At 39.1% G+C, this 25,834-nt stretch overlaps 1 protein-coding gene across 4 annotated transcripts in view; it reads left to right on the forward strand.

Moving 5' to 3' along the window:
• The window catches only part of GSAP (gamma-secretase activating protein), a 107,313-nt gene that overhangs the window by 12,715 nt on the left and 68,764 nt on the right, over positions 1-25,834 (forward strand). For all 4 annotated transcript variants that reach the window (XM_023192525.3, XM_023192526.3, XM_023192527.3 and 1 more), the window contains exons 3-8: positions 1,445-1,501; positions 8,636-8,705; positions 9,014-9,067; positions 17,647-17,735; positions 23,192-23,261; positions 24,507-24,556. In XM_023192525.3, coding sequence (XP_023048293.2) covers positions 1,445-1,501; positions 8,636-8,705; positions 9,014-9,067; positions 17,647-17,735; positions 23,192-23,261; positions 24,507-24,556 — 390 coding nt within the window. The remainder of the gene's footprint in view (positions 1-1,444; positions 1,502-8,635; positions 8,706-9,013; positions 9,068-17,646; positions 17,736-23,191; positions 23,262-24,506; positions 24,557-25,834) is intronic.

Here is a 25,834-nt window from a genome sequence, read left to right on the forward strand (position 1 = left end):
TATATTCTTTTTTATTGTGGTAAGATGTAAAATATACTGTTTTTAATCCTTTATATTCTCTTTTTACAGAATTCTATACTGTATCTTATTGAGGGGTAATGAATAAACTTGTTGGCATTTAATCTTAAGACTTTGTGTGTGTGAGATTGAATAAAGTGATTGAAATTTAGTAGTAGTAGGTTGGGCATGGTGGCTCACATTGTAATTCTAGCACTTTAAAAGGCTGTGGCGGGCGGATCACTTGAGGTCACGAGTTTGAGACCAGCCTTGCCAACATGGCAGAATTCTGTTTCTACCAAAAAATACAAAAATGAGCTGGGCATGGTGGTGCACACCTGTAGTTCCAGTTAGGAGGCTGAGGCAGGAGATTCGTTTGAACCCAGGAGGTGGAGGTTGCAGTCAGCTGATATTGTGCCACTGCACTCCAGCCTGGGTGACACAGCGAGATCCTGTCTCAAAAAAAAAAAAAAAAAAAAAAAAATATTAGTATTAAATGTTTCTTCATTTTAAAATAAAACTAAATGGGCATATCTGACATATTTAGTTTAAAATAAAACTAAATGGGCATATCTGACATTCAAATTTTGAATCAATGAACAATTTCGTTTTCTAGACAAAAAATGCCAAGTAAAAATGTTTAAACCTAATTAATATGTTAACATTTTATCATTGGAGAAAATATTAAATATGATTAGTCTCTTCAGACGTAGATATGTTAGGACTTGACTTTTGAAGCATTGTTATTATTTTGTTTTTAGAAACAGGGTCTTACCCTGTCACCCAGGCTGGGGTGTAGTGGCATAATCATAGCTCACTGCAGCCTCAAACTCATGGGCTCAAGTAGGTTCCTTGAGCTCCTGCCTCAGCCTCCCTGGTAGCTAGGACTACAGGCATGTGCAGCATTGTTATTTAACAATGTGTTTTCAATGTCAAGTGTTCTAAGGAAAATTTAGCTTTACTATAATAAGCACATATGAATAATTCAAATGGCCAGTTTGCTTTGCACAGTTACATCACTGTACTTTTTTAAGTAAAAATAATTATTGTAAATTGTGTCTTAGAATGGTATCTTTAAGGAATTGTGTGATTCACAATGTTTTACTTATAAGAATGCTGTGGACTTGTCCTAGCCATCCCTATTATCTATCATATGTGTATATTTTCAAAGACATAAGTGGAAGTATGAAAAGATTTACTCCTTCACCATGCTCAGTCCTACTAGACAGTTCCCCAAACTCACTGAGCTCTACACTATTGATGCATTTTATTCTTTGAGCCCAAATGACTAGCTGAACTGGATTCAGTCCCCCTCTGACAGGCACAGAAAGCTTCTTTTAAAGTACTTACTGCCAAGATTGAGTTATTGCAGGTTGGTTTTAAAACTAGTAACATTCTAACTTCCTAAACAATGACATTTAATAAACATCTGTTTAATTTTTTTTAGGATGATAAGGGAAATGTCATCTTTGGATTATATGATTGTCCAACCAGACAAAATGAGGTAAAAATCACCATAAATCATAGATTACTCATTGGTTACTTTACTGCTTTTAGAGTTTTCTTCGTTGTCTCCTCCTTTTTCTAGACATAAATTCCAACTTTATTTTCTTTTTTCTCTAAACATTTTATTTGAAAAAACAGAATTGCAATTTAAGGCATGCACACAGACCAGGGTGGTCTTTGGTATGTCCAAAGAACTAAGAAAGTTTGGGGGTTTTATCAGAAAGAGAAATGTTACATATGGCTTTGAAAGAAAACTCACTGGCAACAGGAAAGTTTCTAGGAGCTGGCAAGATCTCATTGGTGTGTGAAAGCAGTAGGTAAAACTAGTTTTAGAGCCGTGGCAGTTTGTTTCAGTAGCTATTAGGTGAAGCTATTCTTAAGTTTATGGCATTTGGTCATTTTGGCAGCTGGCTTGCAAGACACCTGGGCAGGCACTTGTGCCCCATGTGCTTCTCTTTTCCTCTCCTGATCTCTTGATTTAACTCAATTGAGTATGACAGAATAACTCCAATTCATGCAATCAGTTATCACAGTATATGCAACAGTTTTATTCTTTTATTTGTTGATGGGCATCTATTTCTAACATTTATCTATTATGAACACTATTATATATGTAGCTATTTTAAAATTCTTTTGTATGCATATCTAGGAGTGGGAATACCAACTTTATTTTCTAAAAATTTATATTTCTTTGCTTTCCTTCTCTTCTCCCTTAACGATCTCTTGGTCCTATTATCTTAAACAAAAAACACAAGGACTATTGAACCAAAAAGTAAGGTGAAGTCTCTTAGACCTTTGAGATTTAAGTAAAATTGGCTCAAACAAATTATTCAGTATCCTGTAAGAAAGTAGGAGGTCCAGTGTCCTCGTCGAGATTTGTGTACTTCCACATCATCGTATAATGACCTCTGATTCTTTCTGCTTCTGCTTAACCTTCTTGTGTCTTGTTTCTCATTATTTCTTAATGATTCAGACAAGGAACCCCTTTCCTTTTTTTCCCCCCAGATTACTCACATAAGGCATTGGTTGATGTGACAGGTGACTTTGTCTAATTCTGGGAGCAAATGAGAGTGAGCAATTTTGCGCCTATGTAAAAACAATTTAGAATTGAATATTGGACATTTTTGAACTTAAATGTCCTTTATCCGTTACAAATTTCTTACAGGTCGCCTTACTCTTCAGGGTTCCAATATGCTGCTTGGTTAATTCTCTCTTCCTTCTTCCACCCCTTTCACATTCATTCATTCATTCACTCACTCATTCACTGATCCAACAAATAAGCATTGAGTGTTTTCCCTGTCAGGTGCTGGAGACACAGTGATGATCAACGTAAACTCTTTCACAATACACAGTCTAGGGAAAGAGAATAAAATACCTAGTTTTCAGTGCAGTTGTTGCTTAATTTCTGTGTGGCATGTATTCTAAAAAAATGGATTGAGAGGAGACAACATAGTCTGTCTTCTCTCAATCCAGTTGTGGTGACTGCTGTTATCTTTTGTGGTCATATTCCGCCCACATTTCCCAAGACTGTGAGCACTTGATAGTAGGAGCACTTTGCATACCAATGTGTTTCATCCCGGTTACCTTTAGCTTACTGCCTGTGAGTGGTAGGAGTGCAGTGAATATTTTTCAATGGATTAATAGTAATAGGTTCCCTCCAGAGTGGCTGGTTTTCAAAAATTTTCCAGTGACAAAGCTGCTTTGAATTCCAAAATGTGAAAATTAGTCCAGAAAATAAATTGGCCAAAGGATAAATTAATAGGAAATTTAAACTAGCTTTGTAAACAGGCAAATTTTGCTTCTGAACCATAGGTGCTAAACAAACCCTCCCCTTCTCCCGTCTCCACATAAGCACAACCCTTAAGCCCATATGTGTTTTTGACTGACCTTTCGATGGTTTTATTGAAGGAATGGATTTGTATACCAAATCTACATGGGCTTTAAAATTCTTTTTTTTTTTTTGAGATGGAGTCTCTGTTGCCAGGCTGGAGTGCAGTGATGCCATCTTAGTTCACTGCAACCTCCACCTCCTGGGTTCAAGCAATTTTCCTGCTTCAGCCTCCCAAGTAGCTGGAACTACAGGTGTGTGCCACCACGCCCAGCTAATTTTTGTTGTTGTTGTTTTAGTAGAGATGGGGTTTCACCATGTTGGCCAAGATGGTTTCGATCTCTTGACCTCGTGATCTGCCTGCCTCAGCCTCCAAAGTGCTGAGATTACGGTGTGAGCCACCACGCCCAGCCTAATTCTTTTCAAGCACTATATTTTTCCTTGCAAAGGTGCCACCATGAGAAAGATGGTGCCATCAAGAGGGAAAAAAAAATCTTTCTCTTGGTAATTAAGCTTAAGGATGGGATAATGGTTTCTGAGTCTTAATGCTTACCCATCCTTCTCTAAAAGTTTTTAGTTTTTAAATTTGAAAAACAAGTACAGCAATGTCCTGTGTACTCTTCACTCAGTTTCTCTCAATTGTTACATCTTGTGTAACTATAGGATAATATATTAAAACCAATAAATTAATGTCAGCAGAATGTGTGCATATAGTTCTATGCCATTTCATAGATTCCTGTAATTACCACTGCAATCAAGAAAGAGTTATTCCATCACCACAAGATCTATTGGTGTTGAAATTTTACCAGTTCGAATGAAGTGTAGAACTCTTATCTCCTTTTAAGTCTCTTTGCCTTTCCATGTTTTTGTCTTTGATATTTCCTGTTTTTTGCCTCGATTGTCAAACATAATTTAGAAAACACAAGAGTAGAAGGAAGGTCTATTGTGTTTACCTGTATATTTGCTGTTTCCATGGTTCTTTCTGATGTTCTAACATTCCTTTTATCATTTCCTTTCTCTTTTAAGAACTTTTTTTAGCCATTTTTTTTTAGGGTAAGTATGCTGATGACAAGTTTTCATAGTTTTCTTCCTCTGAGAATGTCTTTTTTTTCCTTTCATTCCTGAAGGATAATTTTGCCAAGTATAGAATTCCGGATTCATAGTTCTTTTCGTTCCTCTCTTGAAAAACGTGCCATTTCCTTCTGGGTTCTCTGGTTTCTCACGAGAAATCTGCTGTCTTTTGAATTTTTTCCCCCCATTAGATGTCACTTTTTTTCTTTGCTGTGTTTGAAAAAAATTTTTTCTTTTTCCTTAGTTTTCTGAAGTTTGATTATACTGTGTCTTGGTATGGATTTGTTTGGATTTTCCCTGTTTGGGGTTCACTCCACTTATTGAATCTGTAGTCTCTTGCCAAATTTGGGACATTTTTAGTCATTAGCCAATATTTCTTCAAATATTTTTTCTTAACGTTCCAATCTGTTTCTCTTTGCTTTTTGTGGACTCTGATTACAAGAATGGTAGATCTTTTGTTATAGTCTCACGGATCTCTGAGGTTCCGTTTCTTTTATTTTTCAGTTTTCTGTCTATCATTTAAATTAGGTAACTTCTATTGTTTTCAAGTTCACTGATTCTTCTGTCCTCTCCAGTGTGTTGTTGAGCCTACCCATGGAGGTTTTGTTAAAAAAAAAAAAAAAAATTGGTAATTGTATTTTTCAGCTGTGAAATTTCCATTTGTATTTTTCTCTACATATTCTATTTCTTGCTGAGACTTTTTTCATTTGTTTCGAGCATACTTGTTATTACTTATTGAAGCATTTTTATGACCGTTTAAAAATCTTTGTCAGAAAATTCCAGTATCTTTGTTATCTCAGTGCTTGTGCCTATTGTTTTCTCATTCCGTTTGAGATTTTCCTGGTTCTTGGTATGACATGAGATTTTCTATTGTATGCTAGACATTTTGAGGACTACATTATGAAACTCTGGATCTTATTTAAGTCTTCTCTTTAGCATGCCTCCTCTGATAATTTACCTGTTGGGGAATTAGTGGGGTTAGTGGTACAACCTACTACTGCTAGGTCGTGCCGGGTGAAGGTCCAGGTTCCCCACGTGGCCTACTTGGACACCCTAGTGGAGAGAAGTGTCTTGTTATGGCCAGAAAGAAGTGGGATTTCAGTCTCCCCACTTAGCCTCCACTGATGCCACTGCAGAGGAGCAGGATCAGGGAAAGGTAGGTGAAGGCCTCATTATCACTGGGTGGTAGTGAAAGTTCTGGCTTCCCATTCAGCCACCTCAGACACCATCCCAGTGAGGAGGTAGAAAGGGACTTCTTTACTACTGGAGTCTGGGTGGGAGTCCAGGATCCACGTGGCTTTGCTGGCACTTTCGGTGGGGGAAGGCTTATTTACCACTGGGAATGGATGAAAGTCCTGATTTCCTTTTTGGTCTTCTTTGATATTCATCTTGCAGAAGGGGGAAGGGTGCCTTGTTATAGCTGGGCAAAGGTGGGAGTCTAAGCTCCCCATGCAGACTTTGCTGGTAGAGATAGGAGTGGGGTTGCATTTTCTTTCGTGGTGTTTAGCTGGAGTTAGGGTGGTTATTGTAAAAAAGTTTCTCTCTTGCTGTGTTTCCCCTTTCCAGTTCCTTTGGCTAGAGAGCATGGGTGTGTGTTTGTTTTTGTCTGCTCCCATCAGTATTTCTGTTGTTTTCACCTCTTTAGCTCCGAGTCTAGGCTGTATGACACAAAAGAAAAACCCAGGGAACTCGCCACTATGTCATTCATCAGGATCTGGGGTCCTTAAAGAGTATGCTGCCTTCTCTCTGCATTTCAGAGTCATCTTTGAAACTTAAAAAAATATATGTCCAGGGTTTTAAAACTGTACTTGGTGGGAGCAATAGGGACAAGTGGGTTGACTCCACTTTGCCCTACCCCACCTCAAGTTTTGAGTTAATGGTCTTACCCTGGAATCGGCAAATGAGAAGCAGTATACTACTTATGCTTTCCATTAGCATAAGTAATGGGATAAGCATAAGCACAGTCTCAATAGCTTTCCTTCCTCACCCTCTTCCACCTCTTTCTCCCACCTTCTGTCATGTAGGACTTCCCTGGTAGTGCATACAAGAGTGAACATGACCTAAACTGGTTGGATAAAAGAGAATACTTTGCTGGGAATTTGGGACATGGACTCTTCTCTTTTTCATTGGGTTTGGTGATAAGTGAATTCACTGGGTTGGAGTTGCTGTGGCTTTGGGGAATAGAACTTGGAGCTCTATTGTGTGGAGGCTGACAAATGTATTGAACCCAGAAAGCTAGGAGAATGGATATTTCCAGCTCTAGATCAAGCCAATACTGAAGTAACACCCCATTCTGTTCAATTACATGAGCCACTAATTGTCTTTTTGCCTAGGCTAGATTGGGGAAGATTTTTTGATGCTTGGAGTTAAAGACTTCTGATACTTGCACACCTGTTGACCTAGGAATTCCACTTTGAGGTTTTGATATTACAGAAATATCTGCACAGATTCACACAGGTTTATGTAAAAGGTTCATTGGATTATTATATTACCTAAATGTAGGAGGCATACTAAATGCCCATCAGTAAGTTTTGGAAATTGATACAGCTATTAAAGGATTAAGACTTCTGTACTGATACAGAAGGCTCTCCAAAACATGTTGTTACATGAAAAAAGCAAGTTGTCAGAATAATACATTTAATACATTCCATTTATGTTTTTTAAAAACTCACAATGTAACTGTGTAATATAAGTGCATAAATATAGACAATTTATAAACGTGCTTCCTTTTGGAAGAGAGTTGAGATTGGCTGAGTAAAGGACTGCTATTTCTTTTGACCTTTTATGTTTGTTTGAGACAGGGTCTCCCTCTGTCACTTGGGCTGGAGTGCAGTGGCACAATCATGGCTCATAGCAGTCTTAACCTCCTGGGCTCAAGTAATCCTCCTATCTCAGCCTCCCAAGTAGCTAGGACTACAGGCATACCACCATGCCTGACATATTTTTAAAAAAACTTTTGTAGAGATAGGATTTGGTCATGTTGTCCAGGCTGGCTTTGACTTTTTATTTGATAGTGTTTGCATCTTTTAAACATTGAGACCATACTTATGTTATCTTTGTAATTAAAAGATAACACATTAAAAATTATGTGTATGTACCCATTCTTCTTAGTACTAATTTAGAATAAGATTCTTCTTAGTAATAATTTAGAATTCCTCAGTTAGAGCAAGAAGGAAACCAAAAATTCTCACTTGAATTCAGTACCTGATTAACTGAAAGTTTACTTTCCATAATCAGTTGTCCCCTAGCATTGCCAGATTTTCCCATCGACTTCTAGCTATAGGGGTCTTGTGTGTTCTCAATACTTTTTTAGGGTGCAGGTACTAGTAACCTTCTTAATACTTATACTATTTACTGTTACTATTACTATTATATATACTATTAGTAATAGTATATATACTATATATATAGTGTATACATATACTATATATATAGTGTATATATATACACTATATATACTAATAATAGTAATATATACTATTACTTAATACTTAATACTTATACTATTTACTGAGATCTAAGACTGTCTCTTTCCCTTATCCTCTGGATGTTCTTTCAGACAGCCTGCCTAATAGAACTGGTGTTCTCTAGTTCCTCAATCTCCACATCACATCCTCCTACATGGGCATTTTCATTTTCTTTAATATTCAAGAAAATGGAATCTTGCAACATTTTGAACATTTTAAACAACAACAAGGAAAAAAAATTAAAGAAGACTACCTTCCTGGTTCTCTAAATATGAAAGGCCTATGGGAGATGCACTTGTGACAGTGGCTAAGAAAACTAATGATTATTTTGTAATTAATTGCCTCAGTAATTACAATAGCTAACATTTGAGTGCTTATTGCACTAAGTGCTTCATAGAGATTATCTCACTTGATCCTCTTGATGGCGGGATAGAGAAGCTGAATAATTTATCCAAGGTCACACAGCTAGCAAGTGACAGAGTAAGGATTTGAACCTGGGTCTAGTTGGGCTCCAACATCTATGCTCTTAACCACTATACTTGGTTGTCTCATGGCTAAATATCAGTGCCAAACATGGCTTACAATAGCAAACTTTTTTTTTTGGTAAAGAGTAGTCTGGAATGTGTCAGCATAGCTAAATTAGTTTCATTCTTTACTGAAATATTTTGCCCCAGTAATACTTAGCACAGAGCTTAATGGGAATTTATGTTCATATAATTGTTTAATGTATGAAACTTCAAACTAAAAAATACTTTTGTTTTAATAGCTTCTGTATACCTTTGAGAAAGACTTGCAAGTTTTCAGTTGCTCTGTCAACAGTGAAAGAACTTTGCTTGGTAAGTTGAGCTCTTACTGCTACATGTCAAGAACTGAACTACATCTTTTAAGAGTTTCAAAGTATTAGATTTTTTCAGTATTATTCTATAACAATGATTTTCTGAGAAAGAAATGTTCTTGAGAAGTTAAGTTTGAAATAAAGAATGTGGAGGGTATACCTACAAAAAAGAATGTTTTGTGTTCTGCCGTTATCTTCCGTTGACGTATCTCTTTGAGCCCTCATCTATTTGAGGTATAAAATAGTAAGCTTTAACAAGCCATCATATGGGTCAATTGCTAATGGGATTTTTTTTCCTTTTTCCATTAGCTGCAAGTTTAGTTCAGTCTACTAAAGAAGGAAAAAGGAACGAACTTCAACCAGGTAATGAAATTACACTTTTTAGTACCTATGGGTAGATGAAGGTTATTGGTAGATGATTTATTATACTACTAAATAAGATTTCAAGCATCTTTAGAAATAGCCTTATTGTATCTCAGAATAAAAGACAAAGGTCATATCAAGCATGAACAAGACTTCTAAAAAATATATATTTTTTCAAGCAAACAGAAAAGTACAGACAATGATCTAACAGTGATTTAACAGAAGTATTAAGATGGTAATTATTACCTGCAGGCTAAATAAATGCTGAAGTAGAAACCTATGGTCAGATATTGGTGTAAAAGATTGGGAAAGTCAAGAATGCATCTTTTCTTATATCTGGTTAAGTATTGATTAGTACCTAACACATTGTAAGTAGTACACCAATACTGAAGATCAATTCTGCTCATTTGCCAAGGCCCACTTTATAGTTTTGTAGCTGTGTGATGCTCCCTGGTCCCTCCCCACCACCTTTTAAAAAGTGCTGTAAGTCATCCCTCTGTCTATAACTCAACAGTATTGAGTGCCTGCTGTGGGTCAGGCACTATTCATGGTGCTGGGGATACAATGGTGTGTAAGAGAGGTATAGCATCTGCCCTCATGGGGTTTTCAGTCTAGTCTAGGGTTTCAGTTGCAAATGCATACACTGGCCCGAGAGACCATGTAAATATGTGAAGTAGTTTGAATGTAAGAAAAAAAATCAAGTGACCAGCAGAATGTCTTTGTTTTTTTTTTTTTTTCCATTTTTAACATATAAACCAAGAAATATTTTTTTTTCTTTAATGGAAAGAAAAAAAGTTCAAGAACTATAGGGACTAGTAGTGGGGTGGGGATGCCCTGTGGGGAACTTTCAAGAGGGGGAGCCACTACTCAGCTCTAGCTTTTTGTTGTCACTAGCAAGTCCAGTGGAACTGGCTTTTCAATTTATCAACGGAAGTCTGGAGCTTTTTTTAAAGATCAAGTTTGTAAATGTTGGCTTGAATATATTTAAAAATCCTACTTGGGACAATAGTAACCACCTGTGGGCTGGAGCCAGCCTGTGACTACCATTGGTCAACTTCTGGCCTAGTGGGTCTCCTATCAATCGCTTACTATTCTGCTCCCAGGTGCTTTCCATCTGTTCTGTTTATTTGACGCTTAAATTCCTTCTTAAATTACTTCTTTTGTTAGCATAGTTACCACTCAGATGGATTTTCCTGCCGTTGCATGTGATGGAAAAACCCTTTGTACTTACTTTCCACATGAGGTTTGTGAGGCACTCCTGGGCTTCTCATGACACACATTTCCCCAGAGCCGAGTCTGGATAGGACTTCCTTGGGGGCCTCAGTAAAATTGTTTATGGGAGATTTGGTGGGCGGGAGGCTCACCTGAAATCTCATAATTTGTATTGTTCATCCTTACCCTCCTCCTGCCTTGATATGCTGAGAACAACAACCCCTTCCTTCTTCAGTGCCATGTCCTCCTTTTCCCAGTACTGTTGGAACTCTCTGCTCCTTTTAGAATTAAGCGCAGGGCTTGCTTCAGAGGAGATAGAACTGGAATGGCTTAAGTAAAATGTGATCTGGGACATTGGTGTGCTGACCCTTAAAACAAGGGTATGGGCAAAACCCCAGGATATGGCCCTGACCTTTGGGCTAATAGACCCCTTTCTCCAAGAAGAGGAAAGGCCTAGCTGCTGTGTTCCTGGCGGTGGTGAGTGTGGGCATCTGTATAGAACCTTGGGTTGGCTCCTGTGCCTCCCAGTTCTTCTTGAGCCTTATTTTTTGGCCTTAAAAATTCTTTATTATGTTGGGAAACTGAGTAGTAACTATATTTTTTACATCTATCTATTGTTCACCATATATGCGTGACTGTCACACAGAACAGTGGTCATTTATGATTATGTAGAATATAAAATTTACTTTCAGGCCAATTTTAAACTTGATTACAACATTAAAGTCTATTCAGGGATGCTTGCTCAGTCTTGTAAGTTTGATGCACTTATAGTAAGATTATCTGCTTGCATCTTTAAAAACAGTGCAGTGAACATTATTAGTTATCGTATTGGGTATCTCAAAACTTTACCATGTTGGCCAGCTCTGCCTAGGTGTAGTCTGACAGTGCCTCGCCTCAACTGCCCTACCTGTGTCTTGCTTTCTGCCCAGGGCACCTGGGAAAATCTATTTACTGCCTACACACGTACAGCTTGGAAGTATGGTTGGGCGTGATGCCCAGGAGAATAATCCATGACCAATGGTGGCAAGGAGCTGAAAGATAAATAATCTTCCTTTCCGTCTCCAAAGTGGGTAATTGTGAGGTGCACTCCAAGCAGCTTAAAATCCAGGGTGGTCACTAATTTGATAATGCCCCATTTACTGATATACTTTTCTTCCCTGTTTCATTCTTCCCAGTCCCTTATGCCAACCCTGGCTAGAGTGATCCTAGAGTTATATTGCTCCCTGAGATAAGTTCTTATCTGAGTGTGAATTTCCCCATACACTGTGTCTGAAGCAGAGATTTGAGTGCAATTAATTTATTTGGGGAAGGATACTAGGAAAGGCCATTAGGGGAATGTTTAAACAGAGACCTGAAGGTGGGGAGGGAACAAGCACGAGGCTATGGGGAAAGCACATTTCTAGAAGATCAAACAGTCATCACAGACTATACTTGGTAGACTCACTGTTCAAGGATAGTGAAGAGGTCAGTGAGACAAGTGGAGCGAACAAGGGGCAGAGTGATAGGAACTGAGGGCAAAGGAAAAAGGAGGTGAGGTGCAGACAGATCACATAGACCCAAGGAGGCCATTGTAAAGATTGTGGCCCTCATTCACAGTAAAATGGGAAGCGATATGCATATTGAGCAGGGGTGTGATCTAACTTGCTTCATAAAAGGATTGCTGTAGCTGCTGTGTGGAAGATGGACTGCAGCAGGGCAAGGGGAGAACTATTATAATCTAATGGCTTGGACTGGTGAAACGGAGCAAGGGCTAAGTTTGTTTGGAAGGGACTGTGTTTGGATGTATTCTCAACTTCTCAAGATTGGCTGCTTGGCCAGGCACAGTGGCTCACGCCTGTAATCCTAGCACTTTGGGAGGCTGAGGCAGGTGGATCACCTGAGGTCAGGAGTTTCAGACCAGCCTGGCCAACATGGTGAAACCCTGTCTCTACTAAAAATACAAAAATTAGCCGGGTGTGATGGCACGTACCTGTAATCCCAGCTACTTGGGAAGCTGAGGCAGGATAATTGCTTGATCCCAGGAAAGAAAAGTTGCAGTGAGCAGAGATCACACCACTGTACTCCAGCCTGGGTGATGGAGTGAGACTCCATCTCAAAAAAAAAAAAATTATATATATATATATTTATATTTATATATATATTTATATATATATTTATATTTCTATATATATTTATATATATACACACACATATGCATGCTGCCGGATTTGATGGGAATATGAGATTTGATGGGAATATGAGAAAAAGAGAGAAGTCAAGGGTGATTCACTGTAAGATTTTTTGGCTAGAACAGGTAGAAGGGCATGTGGGTGTGTATGTATACATGGGAGGGGCAGGAAAGAAGAGTTTCATTTGGATTTGCTCAGTTTGACATGCCTAATAGACATCCCAGTGGAGATGTGAGGTAGAGTTTGGAGATGAGTCAGAAGGCCAGGTAAGAGGTCGGGGCTGGAGAGACACATTTAGGAGTCATCAGTATATGAAAGATACTGCTCATCATGGGATGATTTCATTTTGTTCAGTAAAGATTTCAGATGATATAATCAGAAAGCACTATAGGATTTATTAGAATGTTTTATTTGAATGAATATTTGGAAAGGTTATTTTGTCTGTCCATCAAATGGTCTTACAAGCCATTTGATTATAAGATGTGGTTTGTCTCAGGTGGGGTTTAACACTGTTGCTTAAAATGAGATTTTTCCACAGTAGATGAGACAAATTGCACCATCTTTTATGTAAACAGGCTTCTTTGATCCACATACTTTACGGTGCAGTTTTTTTTCTTTTTTTTAATCAATAGTGCTCCTTTTCTTGGCTGTAGAGATGGCAGAGTTAATATTTTACTGAGAAGATGGCCTTCCATAGCAAACCAGGTTCTGGCTGTCCCCTTCATCCTCCCCTGTGGAGTTGCATTTGCCACAAGTCACAGCAGATCCTCACTGGGCAGCAATTGGGGTGACCACATGGGTCAGGGGCCCCATTGCCACTGAGATTTTCCAGAGCTCCCTCTCACCATCATAGACAGTCAAGTGTCACAGATGCTCTGTGAAGCTGTGATTTGGTTCAAGAGCTTGAATAACCAGAGCTCCTTCAGAACCAGGCCATACTGAACTCTCCCATCTTTGTCACCATTTCACAGTGTGTGCCTGGATCACACCTCCGTTCTCCTCATGTCATGTCTATCCCTTTGCCTGATCCTGTTGTCTCTCCTTGTGGTTTCCAGATATTGCCTGGTCCTGTCTTCCCCTTCAGTGATGGTCTCCCAGTCTCCACTGATAATCTTTTTTTTTTTGAGACAGTGCCTTGCTCTGTCACCCAGGCTGGAGTTCAGTGGCATGATCTCGGCTCACTGCAACCTCCGCCTCCCGTGTTCAAATGATACTCCCGCCTCAGTCTCCTGAATAGCTGGGATTACAAGTGTGCACCACCATGCCTGGCTAATTTTTTGTATTTTCAGCAGAGAGGGGATGGACAGACTGGTCTTGAACTCCTGAGCTCAGGCAATCCGCCCACCTCAGCCACCCAACATGTTAGGATTACAGGCGTGAGCCACTGTGTCCAGTCTCTACTGATATATTGATTCTCAATTTTTTTTTTTTTTTCCTGAGATGGAGTCTTGCTCTGTTGCCCAGGCTGGAGTGCAATGGTGCGATCTAGGCTCGCTGCAACCTCCGCCTCAAAGGTTCAAGCAATTCTCCTGCCTCAGCCTCCTGAGTAGCCGGCACCACAGGCATCCACCACCATGCCCGGCTAATTTTTGTATTTTTAGTAGAGACAGGGTTTCCCTGTGTTGGCCAGGCTAGTCTCGAACTCCTGACCTCAGGTGATCCACCTGCCTCAGCCTCCCAAAGTGCTGGGATTACAGGTGTGAGCCACCTCTCCCGGCCGTCAAAATTCTTAATTTAGCACCTCATAGAATAATGGGATTTTATGGCTGAAAGGGATTGTAGAAGTAATCTGGTTCTTTGGTCTTTCATTTTATTCTGATTATTATTTTTGAGACAGGGTCTTGCTCTGTTGCCCAGGCTGGGGTGCACTGACACTCTTATGGCTCACTACAGCCTCAAACTCTCTGGCCCAAGTGATCTTTCTACCTCAACCTTCTGAGTAGCTGGGACTACAGGCACACACCACCATGCCCAGCTTGTTCTTAGTATTTTTTTCATTTTTTTGTAGAGATGGGGTTTCACTATGTTGCCCAGGTGGGTCTCAAACTCCTGGCCTCAAGTGATCCTCCTGCCTCGGCCTCCAAAAGTGTTGGAATTGCAGGTATGAGCACCTTGCCCCACATGTTTTCTTATGTTTAATAATGAGGCATTGAGGACTAGGAAAACTTGGTGATTTGCTGTGAAGTAAATACCAGGATAATGCAGAACTGAAAGAACTGATGTCTCTAGAATCTTAATTCACAATGCTTCCTTTCTCACTGTGAAAGCACATGGTATGTTATCGAGAGCACAAAGTATGTTGCAAACCTATTTGCAAAGGTTTACTCTTATTATGCTAGTAATATTAGTCAAATGTCTAGGTTGTACTCCAGAAGGGAAAAATTAGTGTAGAAAGATTTTTTTTGCCTTGAAAGATCTTCCCATTTTAAAGATAAGAAAATCTAGCTGATAGCTGGCTATCTCATTTGGATACAAATTCCTGCTTAAAAAAAAAAAAAAAAAAAAAGACCAAATATATGGTGATTCTTTTTCTTCTTTTTCTTTTCTTTTTTTTGAGACAGAGCCTCGTCTGTCGCCCAGGCTGGAGTGCAGTGGCACGATCTCAGCTCACTGCAACCTCCGCTTCCTGGGTTCAAGTGATTCTCCTGTCTCAGCCTCCCGCGTAGCTACAGATGTGTGCCACCATGCCCAGCTAATTTTTTTGTTTGTTTAGATGGAGTCTCGCTCTGTCACCAGGCTGGAGTGAAGTGGCGCAACCTTGGCTTACTGCAACTTCCGCCTCCTGGTTTCAAGAGATTCTCCTGCCTTAGCCTCCCGAGTAGCTGGGACTACAGGCGTGTGCCACCATGCCCAGCTAATTTTTTTTTTTTTTTTGGTATTTTTAGTAGAGATGGCGTTTCACTGTGTTAGCCAGGATGGTCTCAGTATTCTAACCTCATGATCCGCCTGCCTCAGCCTCCCAAAGTACTGGGATTACAGGTGTGAGCCACTATGCCCGGCTGTGATTATTTTTCTAATGAGAAAATTTCCTCTTTCTCCCCCAAAAGGTCCCCCCTCCCCCTGTCCCAGTTAAAATGCATAAACTTTTGGCCTGGTGTGGTGGCTTACACCTGTAATCTCAGCACTTTGGGAGGCTGAGGCAGACAGATCATGAGGTCAGGAGTTCGAGACCAGCCTGGCCAACATGGTGAAAGCACATCTCTACTAAAAATACAAAAAAATTAGCCAAGTGTGGTGGCGGATGCCTATAATCCTAGCTACTCAGGAGGCTGAGGCAGGAGGATTGCTTGAACCCAGGAGGCGGAGGTTGCAGTGAGCCGAGATCATGCCACTGCACTCCAGCCTGGGTGACAAAGTGAGACTCAATCTCGTTTAAGAAAAAATTATATATATATATATATACATACATACACACACATATACACACACACACTTTTAGGTCAAAAAATGTCAGCTTGTACTATTTAATATGCTAATTTAGTCATACACATTTAAAATAACAATAAGAGAAATTCATTTCCCCACCCCCCCCATACTCACCTCTCAACAGAGCATTTCTATTCTATTTTTCTTCACAAATATCTTTGACACCAATGTTTTTTTTATTCCTGGAGCCATTTTTTGAGTCATCAAGCAGATTCCCAAAGTAACTCATCCATACCCTTGGTTGTAAGATCCTGTCACTAGGATTTTCATCCTAAGCCACAAGCATCCATTTACCAAACACTGGATTTTCATTTGTTCTGTAGTGTGTATATTATGTGATTCAATATAATAACTTGCTGTCTTGCTTTTTCAAGTAATATTTAAAAGGCATGTTGATAGATAGATCCAGACCTTCCAATTGTTAGGACATAGCCCAGAAATTGTTTCACATTCTTGGTTTTTTTTCAAAAAATAAAGCAGCGCTATCAGGTTGCTTTCTTAAATATTGAAAACTAACACTGATTAAATTCCACGCTTCTGTGCCGTCCCCAAATTGTATGTTATTTTTCACAGTGAAGTCACTGAGAGACACTGGATCATATTGGAATCTCAATAAAAGCTCAAATATAAGGCCAGTCCTTCTTTTCTACAGTTTAATCTTGGGGGAGGGGGAACCTTGACCTAAATTTAGATATCTTTGGTAACTCCATGCAGGGAAGCCCGTGTCCATGGACTTCCTCCTGATTGCTGTCTTTTATGGCATTTGCTAGATGTGACAGTGAAGAAATAAGTGGGTCATTATCAGTGCTATACCGCTGTCCCCGAGGGAAACCCGGCCTATGTCCTACTGATAGATACTGTCAGCCTTAACATGTTCATGTATCAGAAATCATTTTATTTTTCTACACAAACAATATTTGCCATTGTGCTGCCGAATTGGAGTGACACAGAATCACACTGTGTTTATTTAGACTTAAAAGCCTAGAGGGCTTGTGGAGCTATGCTAAAAATGGCATGGAATGAGCACAAACAACTTCTTCACTCCGTGTATATTGATTTCTCCCTTGAGATCTTTTCTGTGTCCCTCTTGGATTTGTAGAAGTGTCAAACTTTAAAGTCAAACTTTAAGAAAATTACCTTTTATTTTCCCCCGGTAGAATAGCTAATACAATAGTTAGCATATTTATATTTTTGGAAAGTTCAGATGTGTCTGCTTTTGCAAATCATAGAATTGTGATAATTGGGAAAAATGATATCCATTAGAAACCCGTTTGTTAGGCCCTTTTACACGTTGCTGGTGAGAGTGCAAAGTAATATACAGTGATCTTTGATTTCAGAAGCCGCTTGTGTTTTAATTGTGATGCTTTTCTGTAAATGCAAAATTCTTATAACCTGAAATTTGTCTCCCTTGTATCTACTGTTGTTTCCAGGGCTGTTCAAAGACTTCCTTTTTCACATTTGCATTTCTTGAGTATCCTGTGGTTTTCATAATAAAAAGCAGCTTCTTCAGGGCTCCTGAGGGTGTGGAAGGCAGGTCCTTTGCTGGGCTGATTGCTCTTTTGGGGTCCTGGAGCTACCACACATCCTAGAGAGTAAAACTGGGAACAGGTGTACAGTTTCAGTCTCCTCACAGGACTTTAGGATGGTAGAATTGTTTAATAGTTTATAGTCACTGTGGTAGGATTTATCGGAAATTGCTCTTCCTTCTTGCTTTGGAAAAAATAATGTGTGATATTATAATCTTTGTTACTAAAAGCCTTCTTTTCTCTGTAGGATCAAAGTGCTTGACTTTGTTGGTTGAAATCCACCCTGTTAACAATGTGAAGGTTCTAAAGGCTGTGGATAGCTATATTTGGGTTCAGGTAAGTAAGCATGCCATTCATCACTTACCTCATTAATCAAAAGGTATGCAGCCTGGAGGAATTGGGGTTTACAAAGTACTTTCACTCTATCATTATTATATTTACTCCTCAGAACAGTCTTGTAGACTACTGTGGCTGGAAGTATCCGCTCTTTCTTTGCAAGCATGGAAATTAAGAACTCGAAGCTAGCTCCACCAACTCTGTCATGCTATCATTTGTTTCATAGTAGTGTAATATTTTCTCATGATAAAATATCAAATATTAAATATTTTCTCATAAAATATCAAATATTAAATATAATTAATATTTTCTCATGGTAAAATATCAAATATTATAAATTATTAAACACATTTAAGGGAAGCTTTAAAATGGTCTATGTAATGTATTTACATGGTTGACAGATTAAATATCTATGATTAAATGGCTTAATCCCTGAATTTATCAACTTCAAGAGTTGATGCAGAAACTGCATGTATAGTGTAGATGGCATAGATATAGTCAGTCCTCATTATTTGGAGATTCCATATTTGCAAATTCTACTACTCCTAAAATTTATTTGGAACGCCTAAATTAAACACTTATAGTACTTGGCCAGTTATGTGCAGATATATGCTGAGTGGTGAAAGAATTTGTCACCCAACATGCACATTCGCAATTGAGATTGAACATGGCGATGCCCTACCTTTTTTGTTTTAGCTCTCATACTAAAATGACGGTTGTTTTCACGGCCTAGTTCCATTTTTTGTGCTTTTTCCTGGTGATTTCATTGTTTAAACGGCTTCCAGGTGTAGCGCTGAGGCACTGTCTAGTGTTCTTAAGTGCAAGAAGACTGTCAGATGCCTTAGGGAGAAAATATGTGTTTCAGATAAGCTTCATTCAGGCATGAGTTACGGTGCTGTTGGCCATGAGGTTAAGGAGTGTCTTTAAATAGAAACACACAAAACAAAGTTATATACTGATCTATTGACAAACATATTGTGACTAGAGGCTTACAAGAATTTATCCTTGTTTGGGTTTGGATCATAATCCCAAAAGACAATCCTGAACAACATAATCCTAAATGTTGAAATCCTGAAAGATGAAAATCCCTGATGTCTAAAGTCCCAAAAGTCATAATCACAGGATAGTTAGGATACACGAGTGTCTATACTTTCAAAACTGTGTATGTTATTATTGCCTATTTTATTGTATACAGTGGACTATGAAGTGTTCTTTTGTGTTTTGCTTCTCAGATAATTCTTTTAAAAATGTCAGTACATCTTTTTTTTTTTTTTGAGACGGAGTCTCGCTCTGTCTCCCAGGCTGGAGTGCAGTGGCGTGATCTCCACTCACTGCAAGCTCCACCTCCCAGGTTCACGCCATTCTCCTGTCTCAGCCTCCTGTGTAGCTGGGACTACAGGTGCCCGCCACTGTGCCCGGCCAATTTTTGTATTTTTAGTAGAGACGGGGTTTCACAGTGTTAGCCAGGATGGTCTCAATCTCCTGACCTCGTGATCCGCCCATCTCGGCCTCCCAAAGTGCTGGGATTACAGGCGTGAGCCACCGTGCCCGCCGTCAGTACATCTTTTAAATAATTTTTAAAATTATTATCTTCCAGAATTATATTTTTGGGATTTTGATCTTTTGGGATTTCAATATTTAGGATATGGCATTTGGGACTGTGTCTTTCAGAATTATGATCAACTCCCTTTGTATTTTCCCTAGAAACAATGGTTCAGTATTCAGTATATAGCATTTGTGGTGATGTTACAGAACATAACTACTACAAATAATTTGAATCAACTGTATGTGATCATGCGGTGCTACAGCATAATTTCCTTTCGCCTAATTTCACATTTTGTTACAGGGTCAAAATATCGTTTCTTTTGGTCTAGCTGGAGTCAATCTGCACCACTCAAAGTGTCTGCCTTTCTGTCCCCCAAGCTACTACCAGCCTCCAGCCTATGGGCCTCCCTATTCCAGTGGGTTAGGTGAGAGGGTTGTCTCTGTCTGCCCAGGGTCCTCCCCTGTCAGCCAGTCCTTTCAGCTGCACATTTCCCAGCCACTCCTGACAGCACTGTGGGTCACTCCTCAATTCCAGACATGGCCTAGCCTGCAGCTCCCAAGCTGCATTCCCCTACCCTCAGGAAGCTACTCTGTCTACACTGTCATCAGTGTGGGGTGGCTGGGGGACAGAGTACACTTCCCTTTTCTGGTCTGTTCTTTGGCTTCCTCAGCATCTTGTTAGAGCCATATAGATGGTGGAGACTGAAGGATTGGGGTAACTAAAGGGAATTGGAACATAGAAAGGGGAAAAGTTTTTAAAAGCAAGTGGTTGTATACATTGCAAATCTATTTAAAACTACCAGAAATTGTATATACTAAAGTGGTTAAAATGGTAAATTTTATGTTATGTGAACTCAGTTTAAAAAAAGTGGCTGGGTGCGGCGGCTCATGCCTATGATCCTAGCACTTTGGGAGGCTAAGGAGGGTGGATTGCCAGAGCTCAGGAGTTTGAGACCAGCCTGGCCAACATGGCGAAACCCCATCTAAAAATATAAAATATATAAAAATTAGTACTAAAAATACTAAAAATATAAAAATTAGCCAGGCATTGTGGTGCACTACTGTAATCCCATCTACTCAGAAGGCTGAGGTGGGAGAATCGCTTGAACCTGGGAGGCGGAGGTTTCAGTGAGCCAAGATTGTGCCATTACACTCCAGCCTGGGCAACAGAGCAAAACTCCATCTCAAAAAAAAGAAAAAAAAAAAAGTTAAAAGTACGTGGAACAGGACAGCATCTATAGGCCAAAGGAAAGTTCCCCACCCAAATAAAGTAAAACTTGTACTCATTCTGTGGACTCATCTCAGTCCCTAGCCCTGCCTCCTGCCCCTGTGTCTATGCCTCTGGAGAGAGAAACTCCTCCAAACACCAGTGGCAAATCCCCACCTTCTCCCTCCTGCCTCTAGAGAAATGACATCTACTGTCCACTGAGTTGGTCTTGCCCTGGGATCAATTTCCTTTTTCTTATAAAAACATCCATGGTGATCTCCAGTAGCACATTTCCCTAACTCTGCATGTGTAGTCTTGACCACCTACACAGAGGAGGACAGTGGCAGGTGGGGCTTGGATCCCAATCCGGGACCCTTTGAGTGTTCCCTTTCAGCATGAGGTGTGTCTTCAAGATAGTTCCAGTGGGTAATTCCACACCCTCTACACACCTACACTACAGACCTCCAAAGACCAATATTCATTCTAAGTCTAGCTCCTTATTTGTGAAGGTAAATTTTCCTAAATAAATATAATCTGCTGATTCACGAAGTAACTCATCCATACCCTTGGTTGTAAGATCCTGTCACTAGGATTTTCATCCTAAGCCACAAGCATCCATTTACCAAACACTGGATTTTCATTTGTTCTGTAGTGTGTATATTACGTGATTCAATATAATAACTCACTTACTGTCTTGCTTTTTCAAGTAATATTTAAAAGGCATGTTTATAGATAGATCCAGACCTTCCAATTGTTAGGACATAGCCCAGAAATTGTTTTACGTTCTTGGCTTTTTTCAAAAAATAAAGCAGTGCTCTCAGGTTGCTTTCTTAAATATTGAAAACTAACACTGATTAAATTCCACGCTTCTATGCCATCCCCAAATTGTATGTTATCACCTTGAGTGCTTTTGTAGAGCTGTGTCTGAAGCCTGTCTGCTTCTGGTTTCCAGGCCTTACTCTAGGAACACCTTATAATAGAAAGAAAAACAACACCTACCTAAATGGGACTTTAAAAATAACATTTTCCCTGATTGTCACAGGAAAACTAGGCAGAGGTTTAGAGGTTGGCAGTTACACCTCTTCAGCACCTCAGTCCATGTCACATTCCTAAGCAGGCATGCCCTGGCCACCTCTGTAGAGCTGGAGGCCATACCATCTTCCGTAGGAGCAGATATCTCCATATTTTGAGGCCCTGAACGTTTGTGCTCCTATCCTGTATGTGGTGTCATTCATCTCTGCTTTTCCTCAACTCCGGTATACAAAGTATCTTGTTTGATGTGCGACATTTTCCAAATTATGAGACGGTTAGTTCTGTATTATTTTTGTAGCTGAATTTTGCATTGCTATTTTATAATTTTGACTTTATTGCTCTGAAGCATATGTTTTGCTTTTCATTTCTAAAAGGGAACTCAACTATAAATGTTCCAAAAATTGACTAGTACTATTTTTAATCTGATATTATGCAAATTTAGGACACTAGGAAATAATAAAAAATTGTCCTAAGTTTAGTCTGACTAATGACTGAGAGATTGGGACATAAAAGTTATGTCCTTTTATATTATTTTCAAGTTTTGGGTGAGGAAAAGAACAAAATTCACGGGTCTTTCATGCCGCAAAATAAAACGACTGGTTTACAGTTGCCCTTTTGAGTCATCCTGTGACCAATTTTTCCTCATTATCACAGTTGACGGGGTCAGGACTTGTGTTGCTGGCAGCCTGCTTTGTCCTGCAAACAGACACGTAGTGGTGGGCTCATATGGGAGAGCACAGAGGAGGAGGAATGGGGTATACTTAAGCCTTTTCTTCCTGGTGACAGTCGTTCTGTGCTTTCAGGCTTGTAAATCCTCAACTCGTGTGACACCATGACTCACTGTTCTTTCTTGACAAGTTCTGGTTATGTTGTGCTTTGTCTCTTGGATGTGGGACTTTGGAAGTTGTCGTGGGGAATATGTTTGCTTGGCTCTCAAATTATATACTAGGTTTAGTTGCACAAAGACTATGTTGATGTGTGTGTGTGTGTGTGTGAAATAGAACATTCTGTATAAATGTTGTTTGCATTATTTCTGATTGGTTTCAGAATCAAATATTCTAGATAGGAAGCACCATCCCTAGAAATAGCTTCAACTTTAACATTTACTGTTTATTTTACTTTATTTTTAGACAGAGTCTTGCTCTCTATCACCCAGGCTAGAATATAGTGGCATGATCTTGGCTCACTCCAACTTCCACCTCCTAGGTTCAAGTGATCCTTCCGCCTCAACCTCCTGAGTAGCTGGGACTACAGGCACGTGCCACCACACTTGGCTAATCTTTTGTATTTTTTGTAGAGGTGGGGTCTTGCCATGTTGCCCAGGCTGGTCTTGAACTCCTGAGGTCAAGTGATTCACCTGTCTTGGCTTTCTAAAGTGCTGGGGATACAGGTGTGAGCCACTGTGCCCAGCCAGAAGCCTTACTGTTTAAATAAGTGAAGATAGTGTTGTATTTGAGATCAATTCCCCTCTGGAAAGCTGAGGTCCTGACAGTGTTCTGTTTTCTTGCTTGCTTTGACCTGCAATGTGTGTGTGCAGGTGATTCCCCTAAACTCTTCTGTGATTCCCAGTTTCTTCAATGGTATGTAATAGTACAGTCATCAAGCACAACTTTGGAAATACTTGTTCAAGCAAGGTAGTTGCTTACAATTATGATTAATTTCTTTTTTACAGTTTCTCTACCCACACTTTGAAAGTCATCCTCTTCCAGAGAACCATCTGTTACTGATTTCAGAAGAGAAATGTAAGTGTATCTTTAGGTGGAATATGGGAATTTCATGAATGGCATATCATCTCCTAGTGTGGGACATGATTGAATCTTCTAGATATCCACCTGCCATTGCCGAGGGTCCACTGAACTTTGATGTCCATATGAGACCTGGAATTCCTTGGGAAGGACTTTTCCTTTGGCCCCCAAGTGTTGTTCCCTTTGGCTCTGTTCAGCTTTCTCATCCTGGGAATGATGGGCTCTTGCATACATGCATTTGCAATTTAGTCCCATGGTAGAATGTTTGTAGAACAGGTCATTTTTGTCATTTTTAGTTCATTCATCTTTTGGGTGTCTGTCACAGTTGTCATTTTTAGTTCATCTGTCTTTTGGATGTCTGTCACAGTGGATAACTATAATATGGAGATGCTTGGATGGAGAGAGGGGAAGTTTATAGTAGCTAAAAGAATCCCATGGCAGAACTTAAGACCTACTAACTTAGACAAATTCAGGTAGAGGCAAATAAGTTTAGGACATAAAAGGCTATGTCCTTCCATGATGATTTCAAGTTAGGAGAGGGAGAGGAAAGACAAAATTTACTAGTGGAGTTTGTAAGCTGTCTTTCGCATTACAAGATGAAACTGCTAGTTTATAGTTGGAAGGACAGGCTTGAGGGGTAAGGCTTTGTTCAGTGTCTAAGCTCTTGTTCAGTTTTGTAACTAGGACCAGCAGAAGGTAAATATGGCTGAATTCCAATTGTTACTGATAGAAAGGGACCATCTACACAGATTGTCTTTAGTGTTCAGGGTTTTGTTCAAGTGAAATTGACTGCTATTAAAATGCTTCCCCAAAATGTCTCGTATAATGAGCTTTTATCTGGTATGTTCACACAAACAAGTGTTTGGTATTTGGGAATTGGAGATAAACTCTGCTACGTAAGCCCTTGTTAGCCCTATACAACACTGATGGTATAGGGAAGCCAAGTACTTGCTGAGGGAACCCAGGGAAGCAGGTGGGCTAAATGCTTCATGTATTGTTGATATTGAGGAGCAGAATAAATGCAGGACTTGAAATTAACTGTAAAGGGAAGATGGAGAAAAATGGGTTTTAAAAAGTTTTTGAACCTCTATTGTGAGGTTACAGTTTGTGATAATGTTGTTTTTATGGCCAGTTGTTCAATCTGCATTGCTTTTATAACACTGTTTTTACAAGTGTTAGGCAAAAATAGTACTCATATGTTTCCTTAAAGTTAAATTATCTTTCTCTGTTTTTCTTTTAAAGATATTGAGCAATTTCGTATCCATGTCACCCAAGAAGATGGAAATAGAGTGGTAAAGATTTGAAACTCTTTTCGCCTCATAGTTTTTGTTCCACAAAGAACTACATTACTAGACTGCTAAAGAAAATTAATGTTATTGATATGTAATGTTTTCTTTATTTGATGACTTTCAAAGTATAGACTTGTTGTTCTAATGTGTGAAATGATACAAATATATATGAAGTTAATTATCCCATTTTTCTCTATCTCAACCCTCAATCTCAGTATCCTGAAGAAGCTGATAACAGCCTGTGTATCTTTCCACAGCTTTTACCTTGCTCGTGCAAACCTATGTAAGGTTGTATGTGGGGATTCAATTGTTTTTACCAAAGTAGAATCATAATACATAAATTTACCTGCTGCTTTTGTGTTTGCTTTTGCTTAGCAGGTAAAAAGATCAGGAGTATCCCTATGGGTTACTAAAATAGAGATGTAACTAATTGGTTATTTACTCTAATTTTTATATGTACATATATGCATATCATGGGATGATACCATATGTTTATACCATATATACAATCATACTATATATCATACCATATATGGGTTTCATAGAGTATAATTTTTTTGCTTGTTTTCCACATGTACCTTTTTTTTTTTTTTAAATCTCTTTTGTTCACAGCCTGGTATGTATCATACTTTTCTCCATACTAATACTAATCTCCTACCCCCACCTCTGACCCACCCAGGGGCTTATTATCCATTTCTTACTCATTCAGCTTTGTGGAATTACCTACAAGTAAACTAGAATAGCTCCAATTCAGTCTCTTTAGAAGTAGATAATGGTCCCTGCTATGGATAGACATTCACTAAATTGCCAGTTTTTTGTTTTTGCTTTTGAATTATAAATCATCTTAAACTTTTTTTCCTATAGCCTTATGTACTGGTACATATATTTATTTGAGCTAAATCCTCAGGGATGGAGTGTTTGATGGGTACATCCATTTAATAAATTCCAACAGATTTTTTCAGGTTGCTTTCCAAAAAATTTCTAACAGTTGACAATGTTTGAAGCAAAATTTGAGAGTACATTTTCCCTCAATTCATATCATGAAAAGGTATCCTTACCTTTTAAAAAATTTCCAATTTGATGAGTTTAAGTTGATAGCATATTATCTTAGTCTGTATCTCCCTTAATATTAATGCATTTCACCATCTTTTCCTCAGCGTACTTGCTATTTGATTTGCTTTTTCAAAAATTGTTTAGTTGTATCCTTATCTATTTTTCTACTGGGCTGTCTTTTTCTTGATAATTTATATAGGTTCTTAATATGTTACTGATATTAAAAAT

Source organism: Piliocolobus tephrosceles, chromosome 8 (assembly GCF_002776525.5).
Source record: "Piliocolobus tephrosceles isolate RC106 chromosome 8, ASM277652v3, whole genome shotgun sequence".
Lineage (NCBI taxonomy): Eukaryota > Metazoa > Chordata > Mammalia > Primates > Cercopithecidae > Piliocolobus > Piliocolobus tephrosceles.